This window comes from Phacochoerus africanus, chromosome 7 (assembly GCF_016906955.1).
Source record: "Phacochoerus africanus isolate WHEZ1 chromosome 7, ROS_Pafr_v1, whole genome shotgun sequence".
In the NCBI taxonomy this organism is placed as follows: domain Eukaryota; kingdom Metazoa; phylum Chordata; class Mammalia; order Artiodactyla; family Suidae; genus Phacochoerus; species Phacochoerus africanus.
This window is the reverse complement of record NC_062550.1, coordinates 19635750-19649583: the sequence shown is the minus strand read 5'-3', so window position 1 is coordinate 19649583 and position 13834 is coordinate 19635750. Positions and strand designations below refer to the sequence as shown.

Sequence of the window (13834 nt, the reverse complement as noted above, 5' to 3'; positions counted from 1 at the left end):
CCCCCCCCAGCGCCAGAGGGCCCGGTACCGAGGGCGCTCAGCGAGCGCTGGTCTCCAAGACGCCAGCGGCCACAGGCCTCTGCTCCTTATTCCCCAGGGCAGGTCACTGGCACGGATCTAGGAAGCAGGGATGCCGGTCTCCAAGGCTGATCTGGAGCAAGTAACCACAGGCAGGGGTTAGGCTTCGGCTGCCCACTGCTTCCCTTTCCTTCAGAGGGACTGTGGCTCTCAGTTAAGGAAGAGAGCTAGGAGTTCCCATCGTGGCTCAGTGGTTAACAAATCCGACTAGGAACCATGAGGTTGCAGGTTTGATCCCTGGCCTTGCTCAGTGGGTTAAGGATCTGGCGTTGCCGTGAGCTGTGGTGTAGGCGGCAGATGCAGCTCGGATCTGGCATTGCTATGGCTGTGGTATAGGCTGGCAGCTACACCACATATGCCCCGGGAGTGGCCCTAAAAAGACAAAAAGACAAAAAAAAAAAAAAAGGCAAGACAGCTAGGTCTGCAGGGAGGATTCGGGGTCAGACTTGGTCCTGCCTCAACTCTCTAACTCCCGCTCCGAAGGGTTAGACAGACGGCAGACAGACCCCCGGCTGGGGTCTGCGTCGTGTCGGGGGTGGAGGCCACAGGAGGAGGGGCGTGAGGGGGATGCTGCCTTTATGTTCTCCTTTGTCACTGAGCCTATGTGTTTGTGACCCTGTGTGATGGGCTATGTTTCTGGGTTCTTGTGGCTGTGGCCTCTGTATGTGTGACTAGGAGTTTGTGAGCCAATGGGCCTGTGTGTTCTTCTGTGCCTGTGAGCCTGCTGGCCCCTGTGGGCCCCTGGCTAACCATGGGTCTGCATGTGACCTTGCCTGTGTGACTATGAGTGATGTTGCATAGTGTTCATTCAACCCCAAGTCTTGCCCTCAAGTCCTCCCTTCAGGAGTGGTATCTTCCCTTTTTTTTTTTTGTTTTTGTTTTTTTTTTTGTTTTTAGGGCCGCACCCATGGCATACAGAGGTTCCCAGCCTAGGGGTCGAATTGGAGCTGCAGCTGCCAGCCTACACCACAGCCACAGCCATGCCAGATCCGAGCCATGTCTGCGACCACAGCCACAGCTCATGGCAACGCTGGATTCTTAACCCACTGTGAGAGACCAGGGATCGAACACACATCCTCATGGATACTAATTAGGTTCTTAACCCGCTGAGCCACAATAGGAACTCCAGGTATGGTATTTTCCTTAACCATGGGAAGCCGTGGTCCCTCTGGGGAGAAGGAGACAGGTAAGCAGGTCTGAAGCTCTGTGGGGACCCTGGCCCGATGGGTTTCTCGGGGCAGCAGCTGTGATCTGACAGGAGAGGGGCCCTCAGAGGTCAGGGTGAGGAATGGATGGAGGGGTGGAGGGGAACGCGAGAGGGACGAGACTGGCCTGGGGCTGGTGTGGGGTAGATACACAGATGTTTGCAACCCTTGGGAAAGTCTGACTGCTGGAGAGGAGGGAGTCCTGGTCAGGTGCCAGTATGGGGGAAAGGGGACATAAGCCAAAGAGCCCCCATTTGTCTTCTGTTCCCACCGTGTATATGTACCCCCTTGCCTTCTCTTGACCCAACAGGCCATGCCCTGGAATAACCCAGGACACGGCCTCTCCAGGAACCAGAGCAGCCCCTGAGAAGAAGAGGAAGATGCTAAAGGACCTTCTTAGCATCCCAGACCTCGGTGGAATCTGGAATCAGTTATTGAGCCTGGATGGGTCAGGCACAGAGCCCGGGGCTGGGGAGACAGACATGGCTTCTGCCCTCACAAGCGTGAGGAGAGGGTTCCCGGGGAGTCCCCAGAGCCTGGCTGCCATCCCAGTGTGTGTCAGGGCAGCCACCTTTGCATCACCTCTGTAGGACCCTCTGTCTGCTGGGGGGTTTGCTGGCCATCAGCGCTGCAGCGAGTGGGCCTGCGTTCGGGGGTCCAGAGCTGTGTGGGAGCCAGTCTGAGAGGGCAGTCTGGGATAAGTGTGTTTGCACTTCAGGGGCCACCAGAATAATATCCTAAAATCACAAAGGAGGCCATGAGTTCCAAGGCCACGTCCACTGGCCTCCCCCACAGATCGGTCCACTTGGCCATTTCCTTACCCGCTGCCACCCAGCACAGTAACAAAAGCTGCCATTTACCGGGCGCTGACTCCGTGCCAGGCCAGGCTCAGCGCCTCGCAGGCCTCCCACTGTTTAGGCCGCACAACAACCATGGCAAGTAGCAATTATATATCATCACCATTTGATGTTTCAAGTGAGGAGACCGAGGCTGGGAGAGGTTTTGGTCACAGAGCTGATAAGAGGCAGGGCCAGGATTCAAACCCAGGTCTGTGGGCCGGAGCAGGGCGGCTTCGATGTGGCCTGTGTTCTGCATGGTCAGGGACCTACTTCTCTGCTGATAGGAACTCGGGTTGGAAGCCGCAGGAGCTGGGCTGGGGGTGTGGAGAGGCTGGGGTGCTAGCGGAGAGCTTCCCTTAGGGCAGCCCAGGCAGAGAAGCCCATGAAGGCCTCTCTCCTCGTTGGTGGCCTGTTAGAGGCCGTCCAGAGCCATTAGGGGATTCGAGAGACACGGCTTAGCCGGGGACCCCTGCTGCCCTGGAGAAGGCCTGGGATGGAGGGGCAGGCCTTCTTCGAGGTGGAGAGGCTCCCTCTGCTGGAAAATCTCGTCTGACCCAGGGACCCCGCCTTACCGCCTGTCCCGGGAGCCTCCCAGCCCAGCTCTACCCTGCACCAGCCAGCGGGGAGGGAGAGAGCCACAGAGGGGGAGTTCCTTGCCCAGAGGGTGCCATGGTCGCCCCTGCACCCTAGGGAAACTCGAGCCGATTGGACGTGGAGGGAGGGACTCAGAGAATCAGAGAGCCCGGGCTGTGTACGGGGGACACAGGCTTCCGAGTCCCGCGGGCTGGAACTCCGAGCAGCACTTAGCCACTTACCAGCTGGTGACCTTGAACAAGTTGCTTCACCTTCATGGCCTCTGCTTCCTCAGCTGGTTAAAAGGAAGGTTGTGTGGACTAAACAGGATAATGATGACATCAAGTCTGGCCACCGTGCAAAGGGCTGCCTCACCGCATCGAATTCTCACAACAGCCCTGTTTTTATTAGCTCCACTCTTACATATAAGAGCCTTGAACTTGCCTGAGGTCACAGGCCCACTCCCAGGCTGAAGCATACCACCTCCATGCTATGCTATGCCAAGCCTGTAGATGTAGTTTCTTTCCGCGGCTGCCGTGCCCAGTGCCCGGGCTGGCTTCATGTGCTTTGATTTCAGCAGCAGGTGGGGAGGAAAGAACGCTGGCTCCATCCTGGAGGCTCAGAAGCGACTCAGTCAAACTTGGTTCCCCAGGGCCCTCCCAGAGCCCCTCAACTCTTGGCAGGACTTCACGGTTTACAGAGGCTTTTTTTTTTAACCCATGTTAGCAGCTAACAGCTCTTTCTAATAACCCTATTTGCCCCCAGTTAACCGATGAGAAAACTGAGGCAAGAAAAACTTAAATGCCTTGTTCAGGATCACACAGGTAGGAAACAGAAAAGTTGGCCTTGAACTCTTTCTGGTCCACCACAGTTGCCCTCAGAACCCACTGGAAGAAATCACACACTATCTAACCCTAGTTGCCATTGTCACCTTAGTGTGTGTGTGTGTGTGTGTGTGTGTGTGTTTTCCCCATTCAAAGAACAGATTTTAATTAATTAATTTTAATGATATAGTTGATTAAAATGTATGTTTCAGTTGTACAACATTGTAATTCATAATTTCGAAGGTTATATTCCATTCATAGTTATTATAAAATATTGGCTATACCCTCTGTGTTGTACAATATGTCCTTGTAGCTTATTTATTTTACTTTATTTTTTATTTTTAGCCACACTTGCAGCATGCGGAAGTTCCTGGGCAAGGGATCCAGTGCACCCCGCAGCTGTGACGCAAGCCACAGCAGTGACAATGCTGGATCCTTTGACCACGAGGTCACCAGAGAACTCCTAGCTTATTTTATTTATTTATTTATTTATTTATTTATTTATTTATTTATTTGTCTTTTGTGTTTTTAGGGCTGCACCTGCAGCACATGGAGGTTCCCAGGCTAGGGGTTGAATCGGAGTTACAGCCGCCAGCCTACACCAGAGCCACAGCCATGCCAGATCCGAGCCGCATCTGCCACCTACACCAGAGCTCACGGCAACACCGGATCCTTAACCCACTGAGCAAGGCCAAGGATTGAACCAGCAACCTCATGGTTCCTAGTTGGATTTGTTTCTGCTGCGCCACGATGGGAACTCCTATTTTATTTCTTTCTTTATTTATTCATTTATTGCTCTTTAGGGCCACACCTGCAGCATATGGAGGTTCCCACACCTCCCAGCATATAGAGGTTGAATTGGAGCTGTAGCCGCTGACCTACACCACAGCCACAGCAACTTCAGATCCCAGGTGTGTCTTCGACCTATACCACAGCTCACGACAATGCCAGCTCGTTAAGCCACTGAGCGAGGCCAGGGATGGCTCTTCATGGTTCCTGGTTGTATTCATTTCCACTGCGCCACGACCGACACGCCTAGCTTATTTTTTTTAAGCATAAGAGTTTGTACCTCTTAATCCCCTACCCTATACTGTCCCTCTCCTTCCCCTCTCCTCACTGTTAACCACTAGTTTATACTCTATGACTCTGTTTCTTTTTTTTCTTTTTGTTATATTCACTAGTTTGTTGTATTTTTTATTTTTTATTCTTTTTGCTTTTTAGGGCAGCATCTGAGGCATATGGAGGTTCCCAGGCTAGGGGTCTAATGGGAGCTATAGCTGCCAGCCTGCACCACAGCTGCAGCAATGCCAAATCGTTAACCCACTGAGCGAGGCCAGGAATCAAACCCACAACCTCATCATTCCTAGTCAGATTCATTTCAGCTGCACCACGATGGGAACTCCTGTTGTATTTTTTTAGATTCCACATATAGGTGATAGCATAATACAGTATCTTGACTTTCTCTCTCTGACTTATTTCACTTGGCATAACACCCTCCAAGTCTATCCATGTTGTTGCAAATGACAAAAAGTCCATTTTTATCGCTGCATAGTATTCTGGTGTGTGTGTGTGTGTGTGTGTGTGTGTGTGTGTGTGTGTGTGTGTGTGTACCACATCTTATTTATCTATTCATCTTTTGATAGACACAAGAGCAGATTTTTTTTTGTCTTGTTGTTGTTGTTGTTGTTGCTGTTGTTGTTGCTATTTCTTGGGCCGCTCCCGCGGCATATGGAGGTTCCCAGGCTAGGGGTTGAACCGGAGCTGTAGCCACCAACCTACGCCAGAGCCACAGCAACGCAGGATCCGAGCCTTGTCTGCAACCTACACCACAGCTCACGGCAACGCCGGATCGTTAACCCACTGAGCAAGGGCAGGGACCGAACCTGCAACCTCATGGTTCCTAGTCGGATTCGTTAACCACTGCGCCACGACGGGAACTCCATTTTTTTTTTTCAGATTTGTTTTTGTTTTTAAATTTTCATTAGTAATACATGACTAACAAGTCGAAACATCCTGTGTAGAAGAATTCCAAATAATTGATGTAGATACTCCACTGTCAAGGAGATGGAGTCTAAATCCTCAATGCTGAAGTGTGGGCTTCATATAATGACTTCCCTCTGAAGACTACATTATAGATGGGGGTCAATGGGGAGAGTAGTATTACAATGGAGAAACCTGGCAAATACCACCTCAGCCAGATAATCAAGTCATGGTCACAGTATGTACCCTGGAAATGATGCAAAGAGAATGGCACGTTGCCTTTGTGGCCTTCCTCCCAAAAAGTCATAACCCCCCCACTGGGGAAAACATCAGACAAATCTCAATTGAGCGATAGCCTATAAAATATCTGAGCAGGAATCATCAAAACTGTCAAGGTTAGGAGTTCCCTGGTGGCTCGGCGGGTTTAGGGTTCAGCATTGTCATTGCTGTGGTGCTGGTTCTATCCCTGGCCTGGGAACTTCACATATCGCGGGTGTGGCCAAAAAAAAACCTGTCAAGGTTATTTATAAAATAGATAAACAACAAGGACCTAGCACAGAGAACTGTATTCAGTATCTTGTGATAACCTAAAAGGGAAAAGAATCTGAAAAAGAATATATATATTTATGATAAAGAATATAAATATATATAAAGAAGAATACATATATATATATATATATAGCTGAAATACTTTGCCATACACCTGAAACTAACACAGCATTGTAAATCAAAAATACTTCAATTAAAAAAAAAAGCCACAGGAGTTCCCGTTGTGGCTCAGTGGTTAACGAATCCGACTAGGAACCATGAGGTTTAGGGTTTGATCCCTGGCCTCACTCAGTGGGTTAAGGATCTGGTGTTGCCATGAGCTGTGGTGTAGGTCGCAGACATGGCTCGGATCCCATGTCGCTGTGGCTATGGTGTAGGCTGGCAGCTGTAGCTCCAATTCAACCCCCAGCCTGGGAACCTCCATCTGCTGCAGGTGTGGCCCTAAAAAGCAAATAGACCAAAAAAAAAAAAAAAAGTCTACAGCACAAATACATCTTTCCACAGAAAAGAAACTCATGTACTTGGAGAATAGACTTGTGGTTGCCAAAGTGGAGGGGGAAAGAGTGGGGTGAACTGGGAATCGGGGTTAATAAAGGCAAACAATCGCCTTTGGAATGGATAAGCGATGAGATCCTGCCGTATAGCACTGGGAACTATATCCAGTTACTTAGGATGGAGCACGATGGAGGATAATGTGAGAAAAATAATGTATACATGCATGTGTCACTGGGTCACTTTGCTGTACGGTAGAAAAAGAAAACTGAACAGTGTAAACCAATGACAATGGAAAAAATAAAAATCATTAAAAAGAGTCAAAGTCATCAAAACAAGGAAAATCTGAGAAACTATCACAGTCAAAAGGAATCTATGGAAACAGATGACTAAATGTAATGCGGTATCCTGGAAGGAATTCTAGGCAGAAGAAAGGTATTAGGAAATAACTAAGGAAACTCAAGTATGGACTTTATTAACAGTTATGTATTAATGCTCATTAATTGCCACAAATGTACTACACTTATCAATAAAAGAAGACACTAGGTGTAGGGTATAGGGGACCTCTACATGATCTTCACAACTTTTCCATAAATCTAAAGCTATTCAAAAAATTAAGTATGATTTTGTAAAAATGTCTACAATTTAAAGATACTCAGTGAAAAGCCTCCCTTCCACTCTGGATCAACTGCTCAGTCTTCTTCTTCAAAGAACTGTCATGTTTCTTTCCAGGAAGGTTCCAGTGAGACAGCAGTTGAGAGTCTGGCCTCCACAACTGGTGGCTGGTCTCAGTCTTGGTCTCTGCCAGTTTCTAGCTGTGTGACTTTGGGCAATTCGTTACCCTCTCTGTGCCCCATGTCCTCAAAGATAAATTCCTCATAGGATTATTGGGAGCATTAAGTGTATTAATTACAGAGTAAGCACCTTAAAAGTGGTTGCTTTTATTATTACAGATAAACAAGCAAATATATTTATGCAACAAACATGTTCAGAAAAAATATTTGGGGAGTTCTCCTGTGGCACAGAGGGTTAAGGATCCGGCGTTGCTGCAACTGTGGTGCAGGCTGCAACTGCCATGCAGGTTTGGTCCCTGGTCGGGGAACTTCGATATGCCACGGCTGGGGAAAAAAAAAGAGTCCAAAACTTATAAATAAGGCACATAAAAAATTCTTAGGTGCCTTTTCAAAGACATTTTAGATCATTGACTAATAACCCCCACCTATGGGTCATCTAGAGGAAACAACGCATTTGATGCACGATTTGCTATTGATTAGTGCCCCGACTCTAAAAAATTCAGAGGTTAGCCTGTAGATTGATAAATAGCAAATTACTTTTGTCTGGTAGGGGAAAAAAAAAAACAGCTATGGTTTTATTGCCAGGTAAGAATGAACGTTTATTGTATCTAACTTTGTGATCTTATTTGAGCATTTTTTTTTCCCCCTGAATGTCAATAATAGCTTTTCACTTCTTCCCTTTGACCCATCCTGCTCTTATACTTATTAAGTAGTTAAATGAATCTTGGTACTCACTACATATGTATATTAATCAAGCTTATCTTGGTACAAATTTTACTTTGGCAAATAGTAGCATGCCTCATACACTGTTCCACCCCTTGTTTTTTCACTTCATACATCTTGAAGATAGTTTCATAACAGAACTAGGGTCACACCCGAGGCATATGGAAGTTCCCAGGCTAGGGGATGAATCAGAGCTGTAGCCACCAGCCTACACCACAGCCACAGCCACAGCCACAAGAGATCCGAGCTGCATCTTCGACCTACAGTGCCGTTGACAGCAATGCCTGAGTGGGACCAGGGATTAAACCTGCATCCTCGTGGATACTAGTTGGGTTCGTTACTGCTGAGCCACAATGAGAACTCTGAAAGCTTCCTTCCTCTTGTTTTCCCACTGTAGAGAATACATCAAATGGGTATACAGTATTTACACCCAGAATCAATTTAGCCAGTCCCCTATTGAGGGACACGTGGGTCATTTCCATTCTTTTATTGTTGCACATGATGCTGTATGAATGACCTGGTACACAGGCTGAGAGTAGAGTCACTTAGACAGAGGTAGATGGGAAGGCAGAAGGGGCTCTAGACAGCAAAGGAGCCTAAGGAAAGGGCCTGATTACCTGCTACCAGTCTGGTCTAGCCCATCTTCCCCTGGCTCTCTGCCAATCTGGACTCCTCCTGCCTCCTCCTCTCCATCCTGAGCTCCTGGTATCTCCAGACAGGAAGGGCCAGGCTTCGATTCCCTGCAGACCTGGGCTCCAGCTTCCACTGGATGCCAGATGAGGGTGCTTTGGAGAGGAGGATCTTGGGGGCTTGGGGCCTGGAGCTGGTACTACCCCTGGGCTGGAGCCACTGGGGGCACATGCTCAACACACCCTGAGGGCTCTGGTAGGGGATGAAGACCCGGGGGCCAGGAACTTCCTGGGGGGGCTGGGGTACAGGAGGAGGGGGGTGGGGCAGTGCCTAACAGCTCTGGCACGGACTTGCTTCGGGTGCCCAGTGCAGGTGGGTGGTCAGGGCACAGGGTGTGGCAGGCAGTGCTGAGGAAAGGACTGGCCAGGCTGGTCGTGATGGTCACAAGGTGGTCCAGGACACCCCCCTCCTGAGGAGACTGGGCAAAGGGGAAGCTCAAGGTGGCCTGGAGTCGTTCTAGGAGAGATGGGGTGGCCTGAGCCTGGGCCTGGGCCACAAGCCCGGGCAAAGCTGGCCACTCGGGCTGGTAATGCTGGCTCAGCTGCTCCACTTGGGGCCGTCGCAGCAACTGCCGGATCCTCTGTACTGTGTCGAAGCTGTCGGTCAGAAATGCCCACTCCAGGGCCGTCTTGCCTCGGACAGGATCCACCGCAGTCAGGTCAGCACCTGGGAAAGGCACGGGCATGGGATGGGATCGGTGCCTTGCAGAAGGACAGATGCTTTTAGGAGCAGGACTGATTTGAGTTAGATGCAAAACCAGAGGCCCACGCTGCTGCAGCTGGAATCAGGCCCTCAGGGGCTGCAGTAGCACCGAGGGACAGTACCAGCCCCAGACCCCAACTTCCGGTTTAGGATCCCAACTTCCGGTTTGATTGGCGAAAGGAGTCCAGTGAGGGGAACCGACCAGGGATACTTACTCCAGGTCTCCAAACATGGGGCAGACTAGAGACGTCCCGAACCAAGGCACTGACCAGAGGGTGTGTGGGGGTTGCTCAGGATGGGGGGGAGGTCCGAGCTGCACCCTCTGGGGCAGGTGGAGGGAGGGGGTCCTGCTGGTTCCCTCTTCTGACTCTTCGTTTCATCACTACACCCCCCAGTCCTGGGGGTGGGGAGTAGCAGTTACTCTTCCACAAAGGAGGGGATGTAGAGCTTCCTCCCTTCTCACCTCAAACCCAGCCTAATAGGATGGGAAAGGGCAAAGCCGGAGGCTGGGGTCCCCCAGGGTGACCCACAGAGGGAACCCCCAGCTCAGAGAGTAGCGCGGGCTGGAGACTCCACAGTGTGGACTTCACCCCAGAACAACGCTGTCACAGTGTCTCAACCACACATCCCTGCATTCCTGGAACCCTGGTTTGTCAGAACTGGAGATCAGCTCAGAGAAGGCCATTGACCTCATTACACTGATGAAGCCCAGAGAGGAAAGCCACCTGCCCAGGGTCACTCAGTGGGCAGCAGAGCCAGGATGGGCACCAAAGAGTCTGGTTCCAGATAACAGCATTTTTTTTTTTTTTTGTATTAGGTTCTCCAGCCAGTCTAGGTTATGCTCCCAAGTTTTCTTTTCTGGGACTGCCATTCATCATGTAAACAGAGCTATCAGGAGCTGGACTTTGTTGCTGGTGAGAAGCTCCAGCACACTCTCCTCCTCCAGGAAGTCAGCCTAGATTTATTCTCCATCTCCACCTCTCTCCTCTCTGCAACTATGACAGCTGACTTAGTGCCTGGTGGGGAGGTGTGGGGGAGGAACTGGAGGCCACACAACATCCTCGTCTCCATGCACCTGCCATGAGGAGGGCAGCCACGCATTCCGAACGGTCCCGCATGGCAGCCTTCATCAGCGCTGTCAGCCCCCGCTGGTCCCGGCGCTCCAGGTCAAGGCCCGCGTAGTAGTTGATCAGGAAACTCACCAGAGGCACGTGGCCTGCAGGGCACCAAGGGCAGAGCTTGGCTACCCAGGAAAGGAATGACAAAGCCCCAGACCCACTCTCCACCCAACACAGCAGTGGCGGTGTCAGAGTGAGAGAACATTGGTGCAAAGAGTGTGGGCTGTGGCCTTGGTCTGGCGGGTAGAGGGTGGGGTCAGCAGCCTCTTACCTGCTTGGGCAGCCAGCATGAGGGCTGTGTCCCCCTCTTTGTCCTGCTGGTTCACATCCAGGAAAGGACAGCGGCTGAGCAGAGCCACGACACTCCGGAAGCCATGGTAACATGCGACCATGAGGCCTGTCTGGGGGAGGGGCAGCTCAGCCCCCGTGCTTTCCTCCTGGAGCTTCTTGGGGGCCCTGGGCCCTTTAAATCCACATCTGTCCCAGGGATGTCCCAGTTCCTGTGAAGACCCACTCTCTCCCTTCCTCCTGAGGACCCAGGCAGTGGATGCCACCCTGAAATTCCCAAGACGAGTGGGGTGACTCACCCTCCCATTGCCGTCCACCTGGGTGGCCTCCTCTGGGGAGACCCCATCATCCAGGATGGCTTGGAGCTGGGCAGAGTCATTTCGGACACAGGCCCAGTACAGGGCCCCCAGCGTGCAGCCTGGGATAGAGGCATCAGACACGTCCAGCCCTCCCCTCGGCGATGGCAGCTCCTCCTCTTCCATGCTGGGGGCAAGAAGGCGGGTTTCCCCCCTTCAATGCAGCTGGCATCTATAACACAGAATGAGGGGAATGGTGTCCCTCTGAATCCTGGGACATGTCTCAGCATCTGTGACTCACCCCAATGGCCCAAGGAAGAGTCCTTTCCTACTGGAGAAAGGACATGCTGGTGGCAGGGAAGCAGAGTGGCAGGAGCCCTAAGAGGGCAGAAGTCACTGTAAGTGAGGATCCTGGTGAGATTCAGGGAGAGCGGCAGTTCCCTTTTTCCCAGGGGACCTTACCTGGGGTTTGGAGGCTCCCTAGGAGGTAGCCATTGCTGGGACTCACAGTAAGCCCCAGGCTCCTGAGAGCACTCACCGGGTCTCTGGAGCGCCTCAAGGTGGACTCTCCCCCCCAGGAAGCAACGCAGGTAACAGATGGCTCGACTTAACGGAAAGAGCTGCCTCAAACACCTCGGGGCTGAGCTGGATCAAGCCGGGTTAGTTAGGGATGAGGTGCAGGGCGGGGCAGGTGCTCTCCCCTCCCCAAGCCGACAGAGCCCCGCCCCAAGAGCCTGCCTAGAGTGGGCGGGGCCCGAGTCCGGGTGGCTCCTCCCCCGAGGAGGGGGCTCTGAGAGTAAGATCCGCCTCTCCTGCAAACTCACACCTTCGGCCCCCTTCGGAGACCAGCTCCAAACCCACGCTTTGAAGAATGGAGCCGGGCTTGGTAGGCGGGGTAGGGGTGGGAGAGGCTGTAAGTCACACACCTCTCTAAAGAGGGAGTGACTGGGACGGGCATAGGGGCCCCAGGGGTCACCTGGATCTATTTTTTTAGATTCTGGGGAAATTAAAGCATAAAGAATTGCTTAATTAGGGTACAGAAATTATGATATATTCAGTTTAATGGATTAGTTTGATGTGGTACATTAAATATGAAATATTTAAATTATATTCACATGTAAATGAATTATTTTGATTATTCAAATCAAACTATGGTTTTCATTATTTATTTATTTATTTTTTTAATGGAAGGTTTTATTTTATATTTTTGTCTTTTCTAGGGCCGCACCTGCGGCATATGGAGGTTCCCAGGCTAGGGGTCTAATCAGAGCTGTAGCTGCTGGCCCACACCACAGCTCACGGCAACGCCAGATCCTTAACCCACTGAGCAAGGCCAGGGATCGAACCTGCAACCTCATGGTTCCTGGTCGGATTAGTTAACCACTGAGCCACGACAGGAACTCCCATTATTTATTAAATTAATAAAATTATTATTAAATTATTCTTTAAGTTAAATTACCTTTTTTTTTTTTTTTTGGTCTTTTTGCCATTTCTAGGACCGCTCCAGTGGCATATGGAGGTTCCCAGGCTAGGGGTGTAATCGGAGCTGTAGCCACCGGCCTACACCAGAGCCACAGCAACACGGGATCGGAGCCACGTCTGCAACCTACACCACAGCTCATGGCAACACCGGATCCTTAACCCACTGAGCGAGGCCAGGGATGGAACATGCATCCTCATGGTTCCTAGTCATGATTTCCACTGATCCACAATGGGAACTCGATGACACATATATTCTTGACAACATACATTTCATTGAAAAAAGTAGTGGTGGTTTGTTTTATTTTCACTCACACCTTAGATTGTGCTACAGAGCTTATTGTGTTCGTTCTTTTCACTCAGTGCTGTTTTGGGGGTTGGTCCTTGCTGCTTTTTATGCAGTGTATCAGTCAGGTGTTGTAACCAAAAACTGACCTCAGGGGTGTGGTTGCTGCCATAGGCTGGCTGCTCAACCTGCTTCCAAAACTGTAAAAGCTGGAAAGCTATAATGACACTTCCCAGATTCTTGTGAGCTAGGAATCTGTGATTTAAGTTCTGCTTTTGTGTAAGACACAAATTTGGAATAGAACTAAGTAGCATGGGACATCCGTTTTGCTGTCACAAATTGTGACAGATATGGTTGGGGGGGTCTAGTGAGCAGTTTCCTGATTCGTCAGCTTCCTGTAGTAGTGACTTGTTTTCTGGATCACAGGCAGAGGTCATGTGCCTCTCAAAGCTGGAAGTTGTTCCCGGACCTAGAGCCTGCTTCTTTATTTAAACTAGCCAGATTTATTTCTGTTACCAGTAATTAAACCCTAACTGACATGTGTGGCTTAAACAAGTAGAGGTTTATTCTTCATACAAGATAAAAAGTTCAAAGATAAGAAGCTGTTGGTGTTGACTGAGTAACTCGATGATGTCAGGGCCTTCTCTGGGAGTCTCTTGGCTTTTCCTCATGGTCACAATATAGCTGCTGTACCTCTAGCCATCACAGTAAAATGTGGTGAAGGGACACTGTGGACTCTATGCAGCAGTTGGAAGAAATCTATGAGATGATGGGTCAGACATCTCTGATTAAATGATACACTCCCTATCCATAACCCTCTTCTCTCTGGTCACCTTTTGGTCAGGTGTGACCAGTTAACACAGTTTTGGCCAATGAAATGCAAGCAGCAGTCTGACGGGGGAGGCTCCTGGGAAAATC

At 50.3% G+C, this 13834-nt stretch overlaps 1 protein-coding gene across 1 annotated transcript; it reads right to left on the bottom strand.

Annotated features, from left to right (window-relative positions):
• Positions 1-8670: 8670 nt before the first annotated feature.
• On the bottom strand, positions 8671-11014 carry ANKRD33 (ankyrin repeat domain 33). The gene is made up of 4 exons (XM_047788432.1): positions 10839-11014; positions 10525-10665; positions 9018-9413; positions 8671-8822 (listed from the first exon to the last, which is right to left on the bottom strand). The coding sequence occupies exons 1-4, from the start codon at positions 10957-10959 to the stop codon at positions 8671-8673; spliced, it is 810 nt and encodes a 269-aa protein (XP_047644388.1). The 5' UTR covers positions 10960-11014.
• Between the last annotated feature and the right edge of the window lie 2820 nt (positions 11015-13834).